General features: G+C 38.9%; 1 protein-coding gene across 5 annotated transcripts in view; it reads right to left on the bottom strand.

Moving 5' to 3' along the window:
• HDAC9 (histone deacetylase 9) overlaps positions 1-25,420 on the bottom strand; it is an 895,346-nt gene that overhangs the window by 172,964 nt on the left and 696,962 nt on the right. For all 5 annotated transcript variants that reach the window (XM_043966016.1, XM_043966014.1, XM_043966013.1 and 2 more), the window contains 4 exons: positions 18,813-18,868; positions 18,479-18,566; positions 7,439-7,558; positions 7,026-7,123 (listed from right to left, as the gene is read on the bottom strand). In XM_043966016.1, the coding sequence (XP_043821951.1) occupies positions 7,026-7,123; positions 7,439-7,558; positions 18,479-18,566; positions 18,813-18,868 (362 nt within the window). The remainder of the gene's footprint in view (positions 1-7,025; positions 7,124-7,438; positions 7,559-18,478; positions 18,567-18,812; positions 18,869-25,420) is intronic.

The following is a 25,420-nucleotide window of genomic DNA, read 5'->3' as shown; positions in this document are numbered from 1 at the left end:
GTATAAGGAGTATTTGTTGGTGGCTGACTGTGTGCCTAGAACTCTGTCAAAAGGCTATGGATCAAAGTTGAAGTAATAGAAGCAACTACATTAAATAGAACAAGACACATGACAGAGAAAAATGTTGAGGTGCCTTTGCAAAGCAATATTTTTGGGGGTCAAGAGATTATCAAAAAACAAGTATTTAGCAAAGCTGTTTTGTGCCAAGAGCTGTGCTAAGTACTAGAATACCACGGCAATGACTGAAACAATCTCAACCCACAATGACTTTATATTCTCTTGTGATGGCCTATCAACTTCCTGAAGCTACCCCACATACCTGTATGCCTTGGTGGTTTTTGTTCTTATTACTACCACCATTTACCCTTTTCCTTCTCAAGCTCCTTTGTTATTCCTGCCCACCCTGTACCCCCTGCCCCAAGATGAAGGCTAGTCAGAAGTCCCACAGGATAAAATCTGCACATCACCAGAACCACAGAGGCAATGTGGGTAGAACTTCCACAGTGGGAAGATCCTAGGCATTTTACGCGAATTATTTAGATCCACAAAGAGATAGTTCAACTAAAATGCCTTATAATCAGGAAAGAAATGCATCAAATAAAGGTGTCATTGAGAATTTGACTCAGTACTTGTCTTGCTTTGCTGAGGCATCTATTTATTATTTACAGTCACAGGGGGAAAAGTGGACCCTTGGCAAGCTAATAGTCACCTTACCCAAATGTTCCATGATGGGAAATCAGTGCTCAATTTGTACTCTTGCAACTGAATTGAAAAGATAAAGGATAAATGCAGCTGGTATAGAGCTGAAAGACAAAGAAGGGCAGTACAGACATTTTGGGAACAAGTAGCATATTAACAGGAAAATTCACTGAAGCATACTGGTTGGGTGCTTACCATTGGTTTGCCTACAGGTACCTAGCTTACCAACAGGAAAGATAATTTTCCTCAGGCTTGTAATGTCTAATCTACCAATAGCCCTTTATAGTTAGGTGTTGCTTTAGAAAAACAACAAAAAAGGAGAGGCAATAACCCTGTTTCTGTGTTACCAATACAAATTCCTGACAATCTCATCCTTCTCCTCTACACATATACATACCCACCACTTGAGATTACATACCCTAGGCTTTCCCGAGTTATGTACAGGAAAATTTACATTTTGAAAGCTACAGTTTTAAATACTCCTTGGTTTGTGAACCTATGGAATCCCACCCCATTTAAGGTTTAATCACCTTGGGTCCTGTATATTTAGGTACAAAAATACCTCCATACAAGTGATATTTAATGAAGAGGTTCTTTCGCTTATTTCATGATGTATACACTAACTGAGTAAGTGCTTTTTTAGGTTATACTTTGTTCAAGAGTTAATATTGGGGCAGCTAGGTGGTGCAGTGGATAGAGTACCAGCCCTGAATTCAGGAGGACCTGAGTTCAAATCTGGCCTCAGACACCTAACAATTACTAGCTGTGTGACCCTAGGCAAGTCACTTAACCCCAATTGCCTCACCAAAAAAAAAAGAATTAATGTCAAGTCAAATGTTGAATGGCATAGCATAGGACCTAGACCTGTGCTTTCATTACTATAGACAACTCTAAGGGGAGGGAATTCCTTCTACCAGTGAAAGTTAGCACCTACTCTGCATTGTTTAGTCAGAGAATTGTCTAGACCACTGAGAGGGTAAGTTGCCAGAGTTACATATCCAATAAGTGTCAAAGGTAGGACTTGAACCCAGGTCTTTGAATTGAGCTTTTTGTCCATTGTTGTATATTCTTTAATTATTTAAGGATCCATAAATTCACCAATGTGAGTGGTCCTTTGGTCTTCATAGATTGTGACCCTTGACTCAGTATTTGTTGCCAAAAGAAATTCACCAGCTGGTGGTCAACACCCCAACAATGGAACTCTCTGAACTTGGCCAAATTGGCCACAGGATAGCAGGCATACAATCCATGGATGAGGTGAGAGCTGAAGCCTTTAAAGCTTAGAAGGGTGTGATAAAGTTAGCAATGCATGGCACCATGATCTAATCTATGAGGAAGGTTGAGAGTAGGGCTTGAGCAGTGGGGTTGGGCTCTCTTAAACTCAAGAAATCAATGATTGTTAATGTCTTTAGTCTGGTTGCCAATCCCCAAAGACAAACAAGAGACATAGACATGACCTCAAATCCTTTCTCAAAGCAGTTAGGTGATAAGTCCTATGGATAGACATAATTCTAAGTGAAGAGTCTGAAGTGTATTGCCCTCTTCCAGTAAGTCAAAGATAAGTTACAACATCAGGAAACTTGGGAATTTGGTATTGCTCATTTCCATCACTTGTGGGAAGAAGTTGTTCCCTTTTTCCCTTTTAAGGAGTTGCATAGATTTTCTTAAAAATAGAAAAAATTCATTTTGACATTCCAGTGACACACATATATGTCTCCTTGCATACACACACACACACACACACACACACACACACATACACACTAGGCACTCTCTCTTGTTTATAGAAATAGAGGTATACTATCCTGTCTGAAAACACTTGACTCATTCTGTATCTAATCCTCTCCCTCTATGCCAAGGTAGAAAATGGACAAGATTCATTGAATTTAAGATTAGTCATTGCAATGATTTATGTTCTGAAAGTTTTCACTGCTTTTCCCCTTTACATAACTATGAATGAATGAATGGTTAAAGGAATGAATATGCATTTATTAGCTGCTAATCTTGTCCAAAACATTGTGCTAAGTACTGGGGACATAAATAACAAGGCTTTTCATCCCTCCTATAACTGAAACATCTCTAACCCATAAAGTTATGGCTGAAAAAAAGGTAAGGTAATACCTGCTCTCCAGGAGCTCACATTAAAATAAAAAGAAACAGAACTCATAGGGAATTCAGATTCAAGTCACAAGGGCCCAGTGGTCCTTACAAAGAAAAGGTAAACGGTTGGCAATGTAGTCTCTTTCATACCATCCCCATTGATAAAACCATGTCCATTTCTTTTGTGAACCATCTGAAAGTGTCAAGAATTTTAGTGGTAAGATATTTGATGTTTGTATCTTCAGTATCTATGGTCATTGAGTAAATTGTTCTTTTAACACTGTTCGGCGTCAGTTAATCAAAGTTTTCCTATGTTTCTCTAAATTCTTCACAATCATCATTTCAAAAATAATATTTAATTACTTTCATATACCACAGTTTATTCAGCCATTCTCTATACTTGAAATATATTAGCCCTGTACCTCTCTCTTAGACTTTCTAGTTTCCTTCAAGACTTAGCTCAACTTCTACAGAAGCCCTTTCCTGATACCCCCTGCTGCTAGTGCCTTTCCCCAAAAATATGATAATGTATTTATTTTTACATATATTTATTTGTGCACGTTTCTGCTAATGGAATATAAGTCCATTGATGGAAGGAATTGTTTCTTTTTTTTAACTTCATATTCCAGTGCCTAGTATACTTCCTAGCCCTTGGTAGATGCTTAATAAATAAGTAAACAGATAGATAGATAAGTAAATAAACAAATAGAAAAATAAACAGATAAATAAATAAATAGATGGAGAAAGAAAGAAATAAAGAAAGAAGTGAGTGGATGGATTAATACATAAATGGGTAGGTGGATGAATAAATGAATAAATAAATATATAGAGAGATAAATAGTTGAATACATAACTAAAAATAAATGAATAAATTTATATTTCTAAATAGATAGATTGATTAAAGATAGTTAATCCCCTATTTATTTTGTGAAATGAGCACATCTGGGGACATCATAGAAACTCCCAGCTCTTCTACACTCTAGTCTTATGAAAAGGATTAAGCATGGCCAATGGAATTTGGGTCATAAAAAAAAAATGGGAGGACAACAGGCTAGAACAGCTCCTTATTAGAAAGTCAAGAACCTCACTATGATTGTGGAGCTATATGGCTGCTTCATAGGTTTGTATATTTAAGCATGTTCAAGATGATAGGATCTTTTAAGTCACACAAGGCAAAAAAACAATACATACATACATACATATACATGTGTATATATATATATATATACACATGTATGTATGTATAAGGATATATACATATACATACACACACATATCTCCTTAAGTTGTCAGATTGACTCTGGAAGCAGAAAAATGAAGTACTCACATGAGGTCAGATTTAAGCCCTGAGATCGTGCAGTCCCTTTCAGTAATTAATGATTCAACTGAACATTTTGAAATATGGGGAAAGAGCAAAAATAAAATGGAAACCCATATGGTTTCCTAGCTTATTTCTGTGTTTAGGTGTGATGTGAATGAATATAAAAATATGTTCCTGGACCACCCATGAGTCTGCAAGCAAATAGTAGTTCTTTTATATGCCTTGTGACCTATGTATTCTATTTTGTGGCTTTAACACAGTATATTATAGTGACCTGGACTCAAAGAGCAAATCCAGAAAGTAGGCAGGGTTGGAGTAGAGTTGCCACTGGCAACTGCTACCTCTTTAAACAGTGGCCTCAATCCACTTATCCCCTCGACAGGAGAAGGCTTCCACTTGGTAGGATTTCTTCTGTGGATCCCCTTTATAACTCAAGAATAAAGAATGCCCATTTCTCCAATATATAAAGAAGTCAGAAGTGAAGCAGGAGATTGTGAGAGATATCACAAGATGGGAGTCCCCTAGTTTACTGCTCTCAGTACAGTTTTAATGCCATGACAATCATGGGCATAAAATAACCAATCTATTGAGGCTCTTGTTCATTATCTGGAGGCAGAAGCAATCACTTTGAAAGATCTCCCCAACAAGAATGAAAGTGCTATTGTATCATCTAGAATTAGAGAATATGATTACGGTTAGGATTCTTTCAACACCATCAAATCTTTAGAGTCAAGCACAAGCAAAGGAATAAGACATATAAGGGGTTGCCTTATAGGCAATTGCAAAAGGACTTAGACTACAAAAAGGATATTTGTATGTATTCTCATTTGGGTTCCCCTTCTCTCATATTATCTAGTCTCATTTCTCTACTGTAAATAGTTCAACTCCAGTGAGTGGCCACATTGTTTGAATGTCAATGTAGGCTCACCTAAAAGACTATGATATGGAGAACTCACACAGGACAAGTGCTCACATGGTGATCATAGAAAGTGATCCAAAGATACTCTTAAGGGTTTTAGGCCTTTGGTATTGCTTGCATGGTGTGGGAGACACTGGCACAGGACCACCCAGCATGGCATGCCCTCAGCAGAGGTGGGAGACTCTATGAGCAAGCAGCATTGAAGTAGCTCAAGAGCTACTTTTGAGAGGAGCAAATTTAGAGAACTCAACCCAAATGTTCACATGAACTATTTGTGCCCGACCTGTGGTGGAGCATTCCGAGCTCATATTGGTCTGTTCAGCCACACTCGGACACAGTGACAACATTCTGGTCCTCTTCAAGAATGAAGGACAACAGGGGACAGCTAGGTGGCACAGTGAATAAAGCACTGGCCCTGGAGTCAGGAGGACCTGAGTTCAAATCTGACCACAGACACTTGACACTTACTAGCTGTGTGACCCTGGGCATGCCACTTAAACCTCATTGCACCCCCCCCCAAAGAATGAAGGACAACAACTGACCATGAATATAGAAGTCCTTGACTAAACAGAAGGACAATGTTAATTCCCTGTTTCTTTTCATTAAATTAAAAGAACTGTTTATTTTTATAAGGAGTTTTCATACCTGGAATTTCATCAGTGGAGAGAGATTTACTGATGGGCACCAGCATTGTAACTTAAATTCTTAGTTGCCTGGGACCCTAAGAGATTAAGAGACTTGCCAGGGTCACATGGGTAGTATGGAACAGGACTTGAACCCAGGGCTTCCTGACTCCAAGACTAACCAGGGTTGTTATGTTGAACTTTACAAGTGGTGCCAAAGTGTTCAACACCACATATTTACTAGAGATGCAAAATTATTTGTTTTTTTCTTTAATTGCCCAGAATAATCTTCAGGAATGTATGCCTGGTAGAGTCAAGCCAGTTCATTTATAGTGATGTGTGAGTGAACTAAGGTCAGTGTCTTTTTTTTTCTTTTGTCCTCAAAGGCAAAGTGTCATAGATTGAAAGGGAAAGTCATGCTTCAAAAAGGGAGGGAGATCCTCAGGCAAGCACTGACAGTACCCCAGACTCAAGGGTGATTGACAACTTAGTTGACTTTTCTCATCAACACCACGAAGAAGGTACATATGCCAACTGTTTTGCAAAGTTCCATTTATTCACATTTGTTGTTGACGTGTAGTTGTTTCACTCTTGTCTGACTTTTTGTGACTCTATTTGGGATTTTCTTGCCAAAATACTAAAGTGGCTTGCCATTTCCTTCTCCAGCTCATTTTACAGATGAGGAAAATAAGGCAAATATTATTTATATTGATTGGAATTAATATAAGGCATTAAAGCAGGACAGAGAGATGGCAAGCCTTTGGGTCTCCTTCTGAATATGGACAAATTGCTATGCCTCTCAGTCCTCCATTTAATTGTTGAAGATGAGGAGTTACAGGTGGTTTGCCACCCTGCATTAGAAGGAATTTTCATACACAAAATCATAGATCCACCCCCTCTGCCTCAACTAAAATGCAGACACTTGTCAAAAGCATTCTTCTTGCTCAGAGTATGAGTACTGAAAGTGGGAAAAGAATGAGAGACAATGGTTCAATTGGCTCATGGAGGGAAGGAAGGAAAGGAAGACAGAGAGAAGTGAATAATTCTACCCATAGAGAGATCATATAGACTCTTGGTCAGTTCACTTGCCTCACAGTGCTCTAGGATTAGGGTCCAAACTAAAAGCAAATGGTTAATTGCATGCATTTCTCTTTTATGTTCCTTGTGCTGTCTTCCCAACATTATTTTGTTACACAAACCCTTGCATTTTTTTAAATGTTAAAGAGTTATTTTAAGTCGATTTAACCTAAGCAAGAACTTTGGTCTGTGTTGAGTTCATTATCCTTTTCTGCTCAGATTAACTCTTGCCTCAATTTATATTCTACCTTGACTTTGTTCCTCTCCTGGTATATGCAGGACCCACCTGAATGCTGCCAAGTACTCCACATCTCCCATGGGGGGATCCAGGCCACCTGTCCAGGCAATGTTCACATTATATCCCTCTCCAAGGCCACTTCCAACCTGGGAAAAGGAAGAATGCCACACTGGGTCACAGGGAGGGGGCACAAGGAAGAAAACCCAAGGAGAAGCAAAGAAACCCAGGCAAGCTTTTGAAACAAACATCAAACAAAATAGCAGATCAGCGGGGCGCTGCTTGACAAGTCATGTTCTGGGTTATACACTTGTTCTTGGTCGGGCCACAGTCTCCTGGGAGAGCTCAGCAATCTCATGTAATTTAAAGCACCGGCAAAGGACTAGAAAATTAGGGGTAATCACGCCATGCAATTATGGGCAAGATACAAATAAAAACGGGACTCTGAAGAAAATCAGCCTAACCTCATTTGGGGCTCCACTGCCGGGGAAGAAGTTGCCTTCATCATAGCGATGGAGGGAAATGTACAGGATGCTGGGGTCAGCGTAAAAAGCCTGCTGGGTACCGTTCCCATGGTGAACATCCTAGAGGGAGCAAACAGATGCCAAATGCAGTCTTGTCCCGCTGGTGTGGAGACGGTTTCTGATGCCTGCTCCCCCCCACACACCCCATGCTCCCTCTTTCTCTTTCTTCCTTCCCTGGCTACGACCCTCTTTTTCTTTCTGCTTCTACTGCCACCCCCTCGACTTCCTGGACTTTGGGGCAAATTACTCTTTAATGCACTCATTTTTTAAACTGGCTTCTAAAAATCAGGAAACCACAGCAAGCATGCCCTAGAGACTCCAGATGAGCAGTCATTGAGAAATCCCAGTCCTTTTGTACAATTAGATATTTATACACCGGCCCTTTGTAGTCCTTGCCCCAGTGATGGAATCTAGCATCCTGTTTTATGGGGGGAGTTTATGACTTATTAACTGCCAACAGTTCATAACCCCTCTGGCTTAATTAACCAGCCTCATTGGCCTCCAAAGAAAGACGAATGTTTAAGCTGCAAGCTCACATTCCGCAGAAGGAGTAAGGGTTTGGAGAGCATTTTCCACAATTCTTGACAGAACACTAAGCCTGAGCATATTCACTGATTTGCCAAGTTCCACCGCCGAGGTCAAAGGCTCTGCAACCAGCTGAGTAAATTGGCCTTCTTGAAGTGTTCAGTTCAGTGAGCAGTCCCTCAGCAGTTAGATTCACTTCAAAAGAGATGCCAGATGGAGAGAGGACTTCATACTTCATGTTCGTAAAATCATGACGGCAAGGGTTGAAGACCCAGAAGTATGAGCTCATTAGCTATTAAATCAGTTGGCCCAAAGCAGGCAGAGAGCGTGGGGGATTCACACACATCAGGAAGAAAGCTCATGCAATCTGCATCAATCCAACATTATATGATTGCCTTAAAAGTCTCGACCTATCTCCTAGTCTCCACCTCCCACCAGGAAAATAAAAAGGGAAAAAAGAAGAAAAAGTTGTTGTTTTTTTAAATTCTCTTCCATTAGCCAAATAATAAAAGAAAAATACTTGAGTACTTGGGGCATCTGTAGATGATTCAAAGATTTTAAAAAGCCCCCCTTTTTCCTTCTATTGTTTCATTTTAGAGCACAAAGTTTCGTGCATATGGGAATTTATGAGTGAAAAGGGAGGAATCCAGTTGTGTAGAGGTGAAGAAAAATCAACAGCCTTTTGGTAAATGTCTGGACTAGAAGGCTGCAAGTGCTTGGGAAAAAAATAATGAATAGACTGAGCCTTCCTTTTCAGACCTAAAAAGTTACGGCCAGCGTTAGGGGTGGGGAGAGTGTTAACCAAGCTATGCCTATCTGGGCAATGGGTGTGCTAACATATGGTGGGGTTTCTCACTCTGGTTTAACAAAGAACTGGGGAAAAGTCCAAGAAAATGGCATTCTCTCTTTAATGATACAAATATATACCAAGCTATGTATATAGTCTAAATGGGTAGAGAAAGCACAGCTATGAGAATGTAGATAAATGAGCAAGGAAAATATGGACAAATGAAATCATTTGATAAAATTGATCCAGAGCCTATTAATTGCTAGGCACTGTGCTAAGCTCTGGGGACATTGTAGAAACAAAGCATCCCTTGTCCTCAAGGAACTTCAAATCTATTTGCCAAAGCACAGCAATGAAACACGTCTATTTTATGGGCTTTTTCATTCTCTTTTGAGCTTTCCAACAGTCCTTGGTAATAGGGACAGGGGGGTTGTGATGATGCTTATTTTATAGATGAGGAAATTGCTACTGAGAGAGGGCTAACTGACCAACCCAAAGTATGACTTGGTCTCCAATCTCCACAATGCCAATTTTATCTTCTCTACCAGTGTCGATGGAAACAGCTGTTTTGTATTTCTTAAAGCTCTTTTTGTTCTATTATCTCAGTTCCTTCTTCCAGCAACCCCACCAGTAAGGCACGATCTAGACAGATCCTAGAGTCACTGTATTTCAGAGGAGGAGAGTAACTCATCCTACGTTACAGAGCCATATGTTGGAAAGAACACTAGGTCCACATGAGAGGACTTGTAGTGGAAACTGAACTCAGACATTCATTCCCTGTGTTACTTTGCTCAGCCCCTTTTACTTGGCAGTTTGTTCTTCTTTAAAATGGGAGCGTTGGACTAAGAGACTCTCAGGTTACTCCTGGCTTAAACTGTATTACCCTCTGTTCCTATGATGATAGTGGCAGAGCCAATCTCAAACACACAACCCCTAAGTGGTAGTTGTTATTATGATCACTACTTCACAGTTGAGGAAAATGAGGCAAATAGAGGTTAAGATAAATCACATGGCTGGTGAGTGTCTGAAGCAAGAGCTGAATTCAGGTCTTTCTAACTCCAGGCCCAGAGCTCTATCCACTCCACCATTCCTAGTTCAATTTCCATCTCATATCTGTGTTATCTGGATATTTGATAATCATATTATCTATGCTTTAATTCAAAATGATGGTAAAATTTTTAGACAATACAATATCAGATCATAATGACTAGGTAGGGTCCTGCTGTGCCCCATGGTCTTCCTCCATTCACCCCAGAAAAAAAAATCAGACCTGAGAACACATACCCAACATTGCCCATGGCATGGAATTCTAAAGTACCTTTCTGTAGACTTTGTATCAGATCTTCAAAATAATGCTTGGAGATTCTATTTAATATGAAGCTATTTTTTAAAGTGTGTGTGTGTGTATGTGTGTGTGTGTGTGTGTGTGTGTGTGTGTGTGTGTGTGTGTGTGTGCAATGTCTGAGCCCAGAACACACTCATTTCTTAAAGAACCTCGGAGACAGAATGCAAGATTCCACTGAAATGTGTGTGCACTCCGGCACATGCACTGAGAATGAAGGAGAGAGAAGACCACATAACTGCTAACCTCAGAGTACCGGACCCAGGCATCTGTGCAAACAATGGGTTTGGGGGGATTTCTTTGTCTGTTTTTTATCCTTTTTTCCTGGAAACCTTGGGAAACAAGAAGCCACACAATGGAGACTGTCTTTTAATTCTCCAAAGTGTTGTGATTCAGAATTGTAGGAAATGTTTGGTCTTTTTTAAGCTTCAAATCCATGCCTATTTTATTAATTTAAATATTAACTTGGCTTTTTAAAGAGGAGGTACAAGGGAAAAACATCGTTTTTAAAGACAGTAGAACAAGAACTCCACCTGGAATGAGAGGCTCTGGAACTGAGTCTCTGTTCTGCAAAAAAATTTCTGTGTGATTCCAAGTAAGCCCCTGCACCTTTCTGGGACTCAGTTTCCTCATAGGTAAAATGACTGAGTTGAACTAGGGGAGGGGTGTTGTGGTAGATCTGGAAAGGTGCTAGCTTTGGTTTCAGAGGACCTGGGTTCAAAACCTGTTAGTAGTGATGTAATCTCAGGCAAGTCAGTTCACCTCCACGTAACCTCAGTTTACTTATCTGTAAAAATAAAGCAGTCAGACTAGATGGCTTTTACAGTTCTTTCCATCTCTCAATCCATGCTTGTATGAGCTTTGCGATCTGTTCCAAATTGAAATGTGCATTCTTATTTCCCTGTGGAGGCATTTGTTCACTTGAGTCCTTTGATGCAAAAAATAATGAGTTTTTCTAGATATTAACGTAATTTTAGGTTAACCCCTTTTATTAAACCAATACATTTTGTTACTGCAGCTTAAACTAATATATTTTTTCAGTAGTAAGTGAACTCCTTGAGGGCAGGAACCACTTTTATAATTGTCTTTGCATCCAAACTACCCAGCATAGTAGTTGGCAAACAATTTCATTTCACATGGAATACTATCCATGTGTTTACTATAAATGCTTTTCCACCTCTAGACTGATGTAGATAGATTCAAATGAATCCATTAATAATAGTTTGATTCTGTTCAGATGTTCCCAGAGTATGTAGGGAATTGAAAGAAAGTCCAAATGATGTTTTTTCTATGGGTAAAAGCCCATCAAAATAATATACAGTATTACTTTTTATATGACATGATCATCGAATTAGGAAACCAGAAAATATCATAGGAATTGTTTTGCTGTTGTTGGTTTTCCATATTCCACTTTGTTGTAGTGTTTTGTTTTGTTTTCACCACTTTTCAAAGTAGCAAAGAACCGGAAATAAGCCATCAATTGGGAAATAAGTTGTAGAAAAGGAAAGTAATAGAATATACCTGTGCTGTAATAAATGATGACAAAGATGACTCCAGAGAAGAATGGGGATACATATATAAACTGATGCAAAATGAAGTCTAGTCATACTTCCATGTTATTGTACTTATGAAATTGATTTTTTTAATCCAAATGAAAGACTTTATTTTCTCTCTATTACTTTCCAGCTTCTTGGATTTAGCCCCAAATTATGTGCCATCTAGATATTTTTGGATTTGGACCATAATCATCACCATTATTACTATCATCAACCAAACAATATTAGTAACATTTACATAACAGCTGCTACGTATGAGACATTCTGCTAATTGTTTCACAAGTCATGTCATTGGATCTTCAGACTTACGTCAAGGACCTTGCCACTATGCCTTCTGACTATTATTTTATCCTGTATCACCATGCATAATCTTTTAGTTGATATTAACAAATTCTGAACTTGACAATCCCCAATGGTGGCTGAGCCAAGTAGTCCTCCTGTTAGAACAACTGCAAAGGATGTGGAAATGGAGAACGGGGCTCGCTCATCCACATCAATCGTTCCTGAGTCCTTTCTGAGTTGGCCTTCAGAACTCAGTATTAGATGATCATGCCAAGCCTGGCTGCTTGGTAATAATCCTAGGATGGACAGGAATTCAATTGAGTTGTAGCTCCAAGTGCTAGTCTGGGGAATGCTCTTGAATCGATATTTATTATTCCTCCAAAGTATATTATGATGACCCCCCCCTCCTTCCCCAATGTCACCATGAGAGATAACACGTATGGAAATTACAGTATGGGCTAATAGCAAAGAATCACCTTGAGGCTCCTAAATCACACACTATATTTCTCCTTTATGGTACTTGTTGACTTTCTGCTTGTATTTAATACAAAAAAACTAAGGTGAAGGAATTTTACTGTGGCCAACGAGTTAAAAACAAAAACAAAACAAAACAAAAGATGTGTGTCAAGAACTAGAGCAGGGAGAGGAGCTGGCCCAGACCCAAGGACTTCTCTAGTTTTAGGATTTAACATTGTTACTGGCACTTATCTCTAGAACTGTCTAGCCTTATTTTTTTTAAGTATTTTATCTTAGGAAATGTAGGTGCAGTTAAGTAAGTGTCCTCATATCTGATGCACAAATCAGACCTGATGGATACTCCAGGTTGGAGAGGAAGGCAACATCCTTTTAATGCCCACAGGAATGTCAAATTATTGGAGAGTGATGACCCAGTGGGACATGACTAAAAAATGCTTTGAAATCATTGCCACGAAGAAACATGTCTGCCCTCCACTCTTTTTTTTTCTTTTGAGGGGCTATGAGGGTTAAGTGTCACACAGCTAGTAAGTATCAAGTGTCTGAGGCTGGATTTGAACTCAGGTCCTCCTGAATCCAGGGCCAGTGCTTTATCCACTGCACCACCTAGCTTCCCCCTGCCCTCCACTCTTGCACTAGGCATGTGTTGGACTATGTTATGCATGCCATTGGTATGTGTAAGTATGAGTCATATACACATGCACATAGCATATGTTTTTGTATGCATGTGTATACATGTTCAGGAAAGTAAGATTCATTTGAAGTCAGAAAATCTAGGTTCAAATTCAGATTCTAGCACCTACTTCCACTGTGACCTTGGACAAGTCACTTAAGCTTTATGTAACTCAACTTTCTCACTTGTAATATAAGAGGGTTGGATAGGATAAACTCTGTGCCTATTTTTGCTTCCAAATTTAGGAAATATGACATATGAAGATGAAGGTAAATAACAGCCCTGATAATCCATCCTTTGCCCTTGTTAAAGTAACATTTGGGGAAGGATAAGGAAGAAGCTAAATCAATGATGTTTTGAGAATGAAAAAGGAACCTGAACCTTAGTGAATATGAAGTCTTGAATTTCTTGAAGAAGAAATTTTCACCATGCTGTGTTACCAATCTTGTTTCTCACAACTGCTAACTAGAGATCTGTGGATCAATAAAGTATTTAGATGAGGAGTGTCCAGAGAAGGGATTTATTTTCAACTAAGGAAGAAAAATAATAAATTATATTTGTTAAATTAGAGAATCAATCCATCAAAATTTGTTCAATGATAGACTATATCCAAATTGTAAATAATAGGAGATTGAAAGGAAGAGACTATAATCTGGGCATTTTTCCCTAGGCCTTAAGCATGTAGTGAAATAGTTATTTGGAATCAATGAAAAAAAACTGCATATTTCATCTGTAAAAAATGCCTCAAAATGAAAGAGACTCCAAAAGCCCACCCTAGGTTTGGGAATCCTGTGGCAGCCCCTGCCACCTAGTGACAGAAGGCTACAGATATTGTTGTTCAGCAGTGAAGGCTCTGGCAGAATTCCTCTTTTACACCAGTCATTTTCTTACCTTCCATACCCCTGGGCAACTACTCACCAAACCACACTCTTTTATACCAGTGTTCACCTACTGAAAAGGGTGTGGTTTGGCCATATCACGATGTGCCAAATGCCATACCCACCATGAGGATCTGAGCACCCTTGAATTTGGAGGAGATAGAACACAGACATTCCAAACATCAATCAAGTAGAAAGAGTACAGAGGAGCGGCTGCTCATGTTGAATCTGAGGAAAAAGTCTCAGGGAGACCATTTCTAGCCACCTCAACCTCCCACACTCCCACTTGCTCTTGCCACAATCTGCAATCTACAGCCAAGCCAAAATGGTATTCTTATTTTTCCTCACACGTGATAATCCATCTCCCATATCTATGCCTTTGAACTGGCTGAAACCTATGGCTAGAATGTACTCATTCCTTATTTCCTTCAAGACCCAAAGATCCAAGAATCACCTTCTCCATGAAAGGCTTTCATTATTGTTTCCAGTACCCCACTCCCAATCTACCTTGCATTTATTTTGTAAAACTTGGCATATGCTTGTGTATATTTTGCCTCCACCAATAGCACGTGAGATCCCGAAAGATAGAGACTGTCCATAATTCTGAAAGTTTGGGCAGGGAAGGCGGTAATGGCACAGGTGTGGGTCAATCCCACAAAATGAATAAGCCATTATTTAAAAAAAAACTAGGAAGATGAGTTGTAGAAATAAACTACCACCACCCAATTCCAACTGATCATCTTATAGGCTCTAGAGCAGGAAGGAACCGTAGTCATTATCAAGGATGCTGAAGATAAATGGGATATTCTAAGGAAAGAGCTGAATGAACTTTATTAATCATGGGACCTAATTCTGCATGAACCACCAACAACTTCTAAATTTCTCTGTGGTCCTGAGAAGGGGGCAGAATCAGAATTCAAGCTCCCCACTAAAGATGTAAAATGCAAGCATCCCCCTCTGAAAAATGGAGCACATGGACAATCTAATACCATTCAGAGAAAAGGCAAGTCCCCCAGCTAATGTCCTTTCAAGATTTGAAAGGGCAAGACTTTTCCTGGGCTGGCTAAGTGGCACCTTTTTCTCCCTTGCTAACTTGTAGAATAGATCTGTCAGCCAGGAAGAAGGGATGTCTCCAGTCCACGTGGCATTTTAAAAATTCCTCCCCAGCAGCTGGAAGAAACAGATTGTTCCCTCAAAATAGCCCCTGCAGCTGCAGTGTTTAGGATAACACTGGAGTGTATGTGGGCCAGGAGAATCAAAGGCAGTCCATTTGAACAGAACTTGGGGTATTTAGATAATCTACACTAGATACCTCCAATCTATGCCTTCTGGGGAAATCATGTTCTTAGATGAGAATGAGGAAAAATACAGATTCTATATAGGATTCCCATCAGAGCTCCTAGGGAGCACGTCCCTGGTATGATCATTTTATAAATTGTGTCAGATCTCTCTCCATCCCACCTCCTTTGCCAGGACCATTTCTCTCCTTGCATTAACCAACAACTAAAATGAATGGGGGGATATTACAAATATCCCTCTTAAGTATGAAAAACACAGCCATAAACTAACTCAAGTTTAAATGAGTAGCTGTCAAGTTCAGTCTATATTTCAAGCTTTCTGCATCTGGATATCATGCATTCCTCTATCAAAGGTGCCTCTGAGCAATGATTGATTACGTCCGTCTTAAACGCGAAAAGCTCTAGAAGGACTCTGCAAAACCCTCTTTCCCTGCAGTCAAGAACCCCAGAATATTCAAGTTTAACAAAGAAGAACTGGAGATTTGGCATCCCTAGTTTTCCACATGTCCTGCCATCCTTCCTTATCATTTAGGCCATGTATGTATAGATATGTACATAGATATACACACATTTATCTATGTACATATACTGATATGCAATACATACATGTACAATATATGTACATGTGTATATTAGATATATGGATATAATGTATATAATTTATATGTACAACACATGTGTGTATATCTATACACATATAAATAAATTAATTTGTGCTTCTGCTATGGTGAGGCTGTGAGAGGGAAAGAAATTCTGTCTAATCCTACCTACATTCTAGCACTTTGTAGAAACTTCATCTTTTAATAAAAACAGCCACCATGGCAACACAGCAATTACAACATATCTTTAAAAAACTTCAACAACTTTACTGTGTTTTTATTAAGTGGAAGGGGGAAGGGGGATGAAACTTGAATTTTCTTAATGCGCATGGGAAAACAAATACGAACTTCCTCATCTCAAGATTTTTTTTAATGGTATCACATGACATTTGCCAACTTTGTTTTCATTAAAGGCATGCTCTGGGCTGCAATTGAGTAGAAGAATGTCAGTAAAACATCAATGAAAAGGTGCACAATATGGTCTTCATTGACATTTTGTAGAACAGGTAAAGTATATTATATTTATGCATATATATAGTATATATCATATATACATATATGATATATATATACTCTATATCATATATATACATATATTTAAAATCTATCCTAGCAAGAAACTGAAAATTATTTCTATGATTTACCTTCATTTAAAATTTTAATTATATATACACATACATATATATGTGTGTGAATATACATACACATATATTTAATGATAAATTTCTAGCTCTCAAAACAACAAATATATATTTTTTACACGATTCTGTTTATTCATCCAGACTCCCCTACCCTTTTTCCTTCTATTCTTTCTCTTTTCTTTCCTTCTCATTCTTTCCCTTATTTTCCTTTCCTACTCTCTTCTTTTTTCCTTCATCTCTCCTCCTTTATCTTCCTTCATTTCTCTTTCATTTGTTCTTGCCTCATATATTTCTTGTTTGATTTCTTAATTTGGTTCCTTTTTTCTTACCTTCCTCATGTCTCTTTCCTTCTTTTTCTCTCATTTTTTCTTCCTTATCCCTTATTGTTCTTTTCTTTCTCTCCCTTTTCATTGTTTTCTTTATTCTTTTTCTCCTTTTTGCTTTATTTTTTAAATCTCTCATTGATCATTTTCTTTCTTTTGCTATTTTTTATTTCCTCCTCCTAATTCATTATTTATTTTTCTTTTCCCTTCCTTTTAGTCTCTCATTTTTCATACTTTTCACTCTTCTTTTATTCCTCCCTTTCTTTTTCTTTTTTTCTTTCTCCTTTTCATTATTTTTTCTTATTTTTTTCTCTTTAGTCTTTTTTCTTTATATTCTTCTTTTCTTTTTCTCTATTTTCTCTTTTTCCTTTCTCTTTCATTTCAATTTTTCTTATCATTCACTCTTCTTTCTTTTCTCTTCTATTCTTTTCTTACTTCTTTTTTTTCTCTTTCCCTCTCCATCGCATCCTTTCTTTCTTTGTCTTTCTTTTCCTCTTTTCTTTACTCTCTATTTTCTTTCTTTCCCTTCAACTTCTCTCTCTGTCTCTTTGTCTGTCTCTTTTTCTCTCCCCCTTCCCATCTCCATTCATTCTATTTATGCTCTGTTTGCTTAACTGAACCAAAGTGCTAGATGGTAAGGCCATGACTTCCCAATAAGATTTAATTATGAGTGCAGATATGAACAAGATTTAGACTATTAAGCCATGCACTTCAAAAAACCCTTTAACATATTTTGTCTTTAAATCTTTTATCACCTGCAAAAATTAATTAAGTGCAGATGCCCCGGGTTAGGGTTTGATGCCAGGGTTCATTTCCTGTCTATGCTTTGTCAGACAACCTATTACACCTCTCTCCTGAACTGTCGGCCCAGCCAGCAGGGGCCTCATAAATCACCCTCCCACTCTCCTTGGGCCCGTGCACCGAGCTGGTCCTTTTTGGGGGAGGCAAAGTTCCAATCCCTTATTCATGCACACACTATGGACAACATGCCAAATGTCACCCGCATTTAAACAAACCATTTGTTAAGCAAATTATAACTCCATTGTGCAAGAATGCCTCCTATTAGAAAGGAGGCCCAGCCCAGTGCTGCTGACTTTTAATCATCCTGCTTTCCTGCAGGGAGACATCCCTCCCTGGCATCCAAGCCTAGAGAATGACAAGCGGGTTTGTTTGAATGATCCCAGTGTTACACAACAAGCCAAGGGATCCGAGGCAGGGGAAGTGGCCAATTTGGTAACCACGGCAACAGCATTCTTTCCAGCCCATCGGACTCGTTAGGGCCTCTATTCTATGGGGGAAAGTAAACTCAGGTTCTGTTGGGTTGTTTTAACACTGGAAGTATCAATTCATTTAAGGACCATAAAAAGGCTGCCCCGAGCTGTGCCTTCTTCTCATTAAAGCTCTGCTAATGCTGCGAAAGTGAAAGCTTCATGTTTATGGTTTCAGAATGTCCAAGCCCGATTAAATGAGTTTCCACATTGTTTTTGGGAGTCCACGCACCCCTGGATGATGATTTAGAAGACAAGGCAGTTGGGCACGGGGAAACCAACCCACTCTCTCACCTACGAGAGTAAGAAGACAGAGCTTGCCCACAATACTTACCAGGTCTACAATCAGTATCTTGCCGACGTTGAGCTGCTCTCGCAAGTATTTGGCAGTAATTGCCACCGAATTAAAAAAGCAAAACCCCCTGCAGAAGAGAGAAGAACAGAGAAATCAGAAAGCAAATCAGCCAGGAAAAAACCATTATAAATAACGTTCAGGGCATTTCTCAAAATGCTATATGATCTCTGAAGCCATAAATCTGCTTCTGGGAGGACCTTGCAAGCCTCCGCAGGCATCTGCTAACAATTAGAGGGTTTCAGAGACGTGCACAGTGCAGGTGACTGCCAGTAACCCCAGTGCTCCAGGATGGCCAGTCTGCCCTGGTACTTACATGGCTGTTGACTCTTCAGCATGATGGCCTGGGGGCCTTACAACAGCAAACCCATTCTGGAAGAACAAGATAGGTTTTCAATTATCAGATAGGGAAAGGGGAGGGAAAAAGAATTCTCGTCTCTTCGCGTAACATAGAGCAGCCGGCAAACAGGGTTGGAACCTATTAGAGGCTTCTGAGTTGGTTTTCTGCCCCCATTAGCCTTTCATAGAATTAACAGAAATAAAATATCTGATTAAAGCTGCATATATCATGTCTCAAAGAGAAGGCTCAATTGGAGCCTTGAAGGAACTAGGGGATTTTAGGGGGTTGAACCCAGCTGGTCAATGGGCACCCCAGCCACTGAACTAACAAGACTTACTTAGGAAGAAGACTTCATATCTCATTACATTTGGGTACAGAATTTTTCTTGGAGGGAATGAAAAGAAGAAATCCATTCTGGGTAGAAGATATAGTCCCAGAAACATTGGGCCACGCTGAAAAAAATAGAAACTCAAACATTCTCATCAGATCCCCACACAATGAAAATTTAATTTCCAATTCTGTTGTCAGCAAAATGATACATGTGTGTTCTCTCTCTCTCTCTCTCTCTCTCTCTCTCTCTCTCTCTCTCACACACACACACACACACACACACACACGTATAAGACTATCCTGAAGGGGATAAAAAGGGGGGAAAAGAGGACAATGGGAAGGCCATATTTTTTCCAGTCTATAAATTTAGCTTGGAAGTCAGCCAAAGCTTGCAAGTTTATTGGATTCTCTAAGTCAATTTCTAACTCATGTTCTGGAATTTTATAAAGAATTCCTGTGCAGAACAGCAATCAGATCTTGCTATGATCAAGGAATTCCTGAACCTCTAGGTTGGTTGTAATGCATCATAGAAAAATGAAGTAACTCCTCAGCAAACCCAGGATCTATAAATCCTTGTAAAACCATGATGGGGAGAAATGGAGGGTCCATTGACTTGAAATAATCATTTCTCAGGAGATTCGCACTACCTTTCACTTAAGTATGACTTGAGAACCAAGTTAATAATAAAAAGTGTATCTTTCTTTTCTTTTTCTTATGGGGGTGGGTGGGTGGATAGGTGGGCTGTCCCTGACCTGTGATTTCATAAGTATATAATACTCTCAGGGGAAACTTCCTCCAAGAAAATAACTTGACAACTCGTCTGCAACTTGTAGTCTTAGAGAATCCTTGGGTCATTAGGAGGTTAAGTATTTTGCCTCTGCTCCACAGCACAGATGTATATCAGAGTCAGGACTTGAACCCAGGTCTTCCTAATTCCAAGGCATAAAACTTCTATTAAGGGGATCTTAATCTAGTATCTGTGACCTGTGTTTTGTTTTGATTTTTACTATTGTGGTATCTGTACTTCAGTATAACTGGCTTCCCTTGTAATTTCATGTATTTTATTTTTCACATTTAAAAAGATAATTATGAAAAGGGGTTGCACAAGTTTCATTAGACTGCCAAAGGGATCATTGATACAAAAATGGTTAGACTCCCCTGCTCCAGCTGCTACATCAAACTGCCTCTTCTGCTAACTACACAATAGTGTAAGTCAAGCTGATGAAACAAGCTAACCAGGGAGTTTATTTCCAAGCCTTTCATATCAAATGTGGAGATTATGTCTAGAAAATTATTCCTTTGTCAAAGTGTTTAAAATAGATTTATTTCTTCAATCACATAACATTAATTAGCATATAATTTAATTATACCTTCATTTGGGTGCCTTTTCTGAGGCTTGATAGAAATCAGTTTATCAATTCTTATAATCCCTGGATCTTAAGTTTTCCCCATGCTATGTCCAGCACAGCCCTGGCTCTCACTGATTATTTGAAAGCTACATGACCACATGGTCCCTGGCATCAAAGTTGCTCAAGTGATAATAAGATCCATGAAGCAAACATGCCCAGGCATAATTAAGTGATAACTTTGTGGGATGGTCTGGGAACAGCAAAAGAGCCCAAAGAGGAAGACCAACGTGAACTGATCTTGGGAAGGCTTCACAGGGCAGCTGACACTGGAGGTAGCTTTGAAAGAAGGATAGGGTTTGAACAAGGAGAGAGAGGGTGAAAGGTGAATTAACATCAATGCAGAAAAAGAGGCAGGAAACCAAATAGGATATGTTTGAAATATTAAACTTAACAGAATCATGGAGTTTCTGTTGGAGGAGGGTGGAAAATAAGAATTGTTAGGTAGGGTAGCTCCAAACTGTAAAAATCCTAGGAAGCTAGGCAGAAGAATTCATAGCCTATTTCCTGTGGATTCCAGATTTGTCAAAGAACTCCCTTCACCTATGTCTCTACCTCCTCCATTTCTATTCCCTAAATCAGCCCCTATAATTTGAATTCTCGCCAACTTTTACTGAAGCCATTATCTACATTGACTTCCTCCCCCCAAATCAGTGGCTTTTATTCAATAACCCCAATTCTGTCTCTCTGGTGCAGTAGGTACCTTCATTATTTAAAAAGAAAAAAATTGTTGATAATATTTCTTTTTTCTATAATGCCATTTGTAGACATGTCCCTCCTTAGCCATCCTCTACTCAAAAAAAACTCTATGAAAGAAACAAAACACAGTTATGTAAAAACAACAAATAAAATGGCATTTTTTGACGAGCTATGCATTCTGTTCTTTGATGAGAAGGTGGGTTTCACTACCTATTCTCTGAAAAATAATAATTTTCTTCAGTAGCTCAGTTTAGCTTATGTTAGTGTTGCATTCATAAACAAGGTTATAGGTAGGTGGCGCTAGAGTGCACACAATGCTGGTCCTGGAATTAAGACTTGAGTTCAAATTTGACCTCAAACACCAACCAGTTGTGTGATGCTGGGCAAGTGAATTAATCTGTTTTCCTCACGTTCCTCATCAGTAAAATGAGGATTTGTTGTCGTTGTCATTGTCGTTGTTGTTTTGTTTTGGGGTTTGGGGTTTGTTTTGTTATGTTTTGTGGGGGTTTTTTGGTGGGGCAATGGGGGTTAAGTGACTTGCCCAGGGTCACACAGCTAGTAAGTGTCAAGTGTCTGAGGCCGAATTTGAACTCAGGTCCTCCTGAATCCAGGGCCGGTGCTTCATCTACTGTGCCACCTACCTGCCCTAAACGATGATGTTAAAAGCACCTATCTCCCAGGGTTTGTTGTAAGGATGGAGTGAGATAATAATTTCAAGGTGTTTAGCACAGTGTCTGGAACATAAAACGCATGATATAAATGTTATATTATTATAGCTCTTATAGAGTATTGCCCTGCCTTTTTCATTGTGTATCAGTTCATACAAACCTTCTCATTTCTCTTAGTCCACCCCTGTATAAGTTCTACAAATAAATGTTGCTCTGAATATTTTCGTTTATAATGGATCTGTGTTTCTCTCTTTGACTTCCTTGGGATATACATGCCTTACTTTTTGTTTGTTTTCTTTTGTTAACATCATGGTTATTTCTCAATATACTCTCCTCAATTAAACCATTTATTGTAATGAAACAAAAATAAAACAAAAACGAAAACAAAAGGCTATAGAAAACACATCTGACCATGTATACAACATTCCATCCCTATATTAGTGAGATCACAGGGTCAAAGAGTATGGACAGCATAGTCTCAAAAATGAATATTTTTTCACATAATTCCTCACCCCTTACTTTTCAAAACTTCTCTCCTATATTGGCTTTCTATGACTTTGCTAGTTATTTTAACTATAAATATCTCTTTATCCTTTCCTAGAATTTCCTCTTCATCTAAATTGAGCCAATTTCCTCAGGTCCCCCATATGACTTCTACCATCTTGCCATTTCCTTGAGACTCAATCCTTGGTACTTAAAATGATGTAATACAGGGGCAGCAAGGTGGCACAGTGGGTAAAGCACTGGCCCTGGATTCAGGAGTACCTGAGTTCAAATCCTGCCTCAGACACTTGATACTTACTAGCTGTGTGACCCTGGGTAAGTCACTTAACTCCCACTGCCCTGCAAAAAAAATGATGTAGTACAAGAACCTAGATCTGGGATCAGAGGAATTGGGTCAAAGCTTGTGTTTTCCACTTACCACCTGCGTGATCTTGGTCCAATCACTCTCTGGACATTAGTTTCCATTTTTGTAAAATAAAAAGAGAGTATCAAATGACTTCCATGTTCTCTGTCAGCTCTAAATCTCTAGTGCTGATACATTGATTGTCTTTAAGCTTGCCACAACCCATCCAGAACTTCTACTTTTGGACTATTTGTCCATACCCTTCAATTGGCTTCGGGTCAATGGATCAGGGGCCTTCTTCTATGTCTGTTGGCATAACATGTTGGCCACTGAAGCTTGATTAGCCCTCCCACTCTAGTTCATCTTCCCATCTTGTCCTTTATTTGTAGGCATATTTGGCATACAAAACTTTCCATGAAATTCTTGGCTGGTAACATGTTGCAGCATATTAATTCCCCCTATGAAAGCCTCTAGTGCTGTCTGGATGACAAAAAGTATTTTTAAGTTGTTATTTTATAATTTGAAGCAATTCAGAGTCACCAGAAAAATACTGGTGTTAGAGATGAGAATGTAGGAATTGGAGTCAATCATAAATGGAGACCACTGCAATAACCTTTTAGAAAATTCTTTCTTTTTTTCAATTATTCAATGTCTTTCCCTTTTATTTATTTGGAGAATTGATCTCTCAAAATGTCCCCAGTTTTATGACCTCCAGCAAAGAACTTCTTTCTATCCATTTGGTTTTATCTATCTCCTCTTTTAGTTATTTTATTTAGTGACTTGACATTTCCATTTTATTATGCCATATATCAGGGAGTGACATAATGCTTATGATATTCCATATCCCTTTATGTTTTTTAACCGCTTTATATTTGAAGTTGGTGCTATTTTTATCTTCGTTGTCTTTCCACTCATCAAAAAAGATCAAGGAGGATGATATTTGATAGCTGAAGTAATTTCAAAGCTTTTCTGGTCTTTCAATTGTGGTGATTGTTTCATATGAATTAAACACCTATAGGATATGGTGTATCTTGTGTAAATGGTTGTCCCAGTTTTCATTTCCCATTTTATGGTGTCAACACCATAAGTGAGTCAGGTATAATTACACAAGTTCTTCTTTTCCTCTTTTGAATTTTGTACTTCATGCTATTGTTTTAAAATCTTGACTAAAATAAGTAAATGCTATGACTCCAGATGAACAGTAGACTTAAGCATGACACTCATATTTCAACCTCCTCTTATCTTATCAGTTAAGATAAAATCAATTCCCTTTTTTTCTATGCTTTTTGATGAAAGTCACGTCCAGTGCCCCTCAGATTCTGTTTTTTATGTTATTTATGATATGGAAGTATAAATGAATTAAATACTTACTATTTGCAAAGCACTAGAAATACACATAGAAGAGGAATCCCTGTTCTCAAGGAGCTTTCATTTTTAATGATGGAGACAACACATATGGAAAGTTTTAGTTGTGAGTTGGATGGAAAGGTATCATGGTCCTAAGGGTACAGTGACAGAGTCTTGAAGCATTATTATTGGTCTAACACAAGACTCCAAAGTGACAGTCTATAACTCTCTGCACTACCATTTGCTGTCTGTGAAAGCAGATTAGAAAAAGGAAAGCTAAATCTCTTTTCATTGCCACCTATTGCCTGGGAGGGAGAATCCTCCAGATCCCAGGAAGCAGAAGTGAAAACATTCCTACAATTTCCAGGCTAAGGTTCACTGCCCTTTCTGAGGGAGTGGAGCACCATGCCTGAAGTAAAGTGCTGTGGATCAATGGACAATCAGACCAATCCAGTAGAGAAATAACTCAGTCCTGTAGCAGCAAAACCTATCCTAGCAGAAGAGTACTAATGGAGTACCACAGATCTTCAGGTTTGCCTAAGAGCAGCCCAACTTAGCAATGGAGCCAGTCATTTCATTCAGACCCTATGCTGATCAATGAATTTTGTGAAAAACAGTGCCTGAAAGAGGATATCAAGGTCCACAGTTCCAGAGTAGTGAGTTACCCTGGCCACCCATCTGACCCACTACCATAATACTTTGTGCCCAATCCCCCCCACCCAATGACACTGTACATTAGTGGGAAAGTACATCTCAGGTAGTTTTTAGTTTTTGTCTTTGTTTGCTGGAGGAGGGAGGAATGCTGTGTAATTGTTATGCTTTTGCTAAGAGTAAATTGAATAAACTGATTTGTTAATGGAAAATAGGAGAGCAGGACCCCCTTCCCAGTTACCCCAGTCCCTAGAGTTCTAAAAAAGGCAAAGCAGCTACACCTCTGACACCCAACCTGTATGTGTGACTGCAGATTGAATGAGAGAGCAAGCCCAGAGAAAATAGGGACAGAGGGAGAATAATATACAATAGCAAATCATTTAACTTATGTTTCACTCAAATTACAAATGGCAACTTATCTACTGAGTCATGGGTGAGTTGTTATTTTCAGTAATGGGGCTTCCCATACACATATCACATATCTTTCAAGTTATATGTTCTAACCCCAAATCAGAATATTGACTATGGGAGAGAAAGGACAATTTAATCTCAAAATTACTTGCACTGCACTGTGTTGTTTAAAATCTAAATTGTGGGTTTTGGGGGGAAACTGGCTGAAATCACTGATAAATTCAG

Source organism: Dromiciops gliroides, chromosome 5 (assembly GCF_019393635.1).
Source record: "Dromiciops gliroides isolate mDroGli1 chromosome 5, mDroGli1.pri, whole genome shotgun sequence".
Lineage (NCBI taxonomy): Eukaryota > Metazoa > Chordata > Mammalia > Microbiotheria > Microbiotheriidae > Dromiciops > Dromiciops gliroides.
This window is presented reverse-complemented; position numbering and strand designations above follow the sequence as displayed.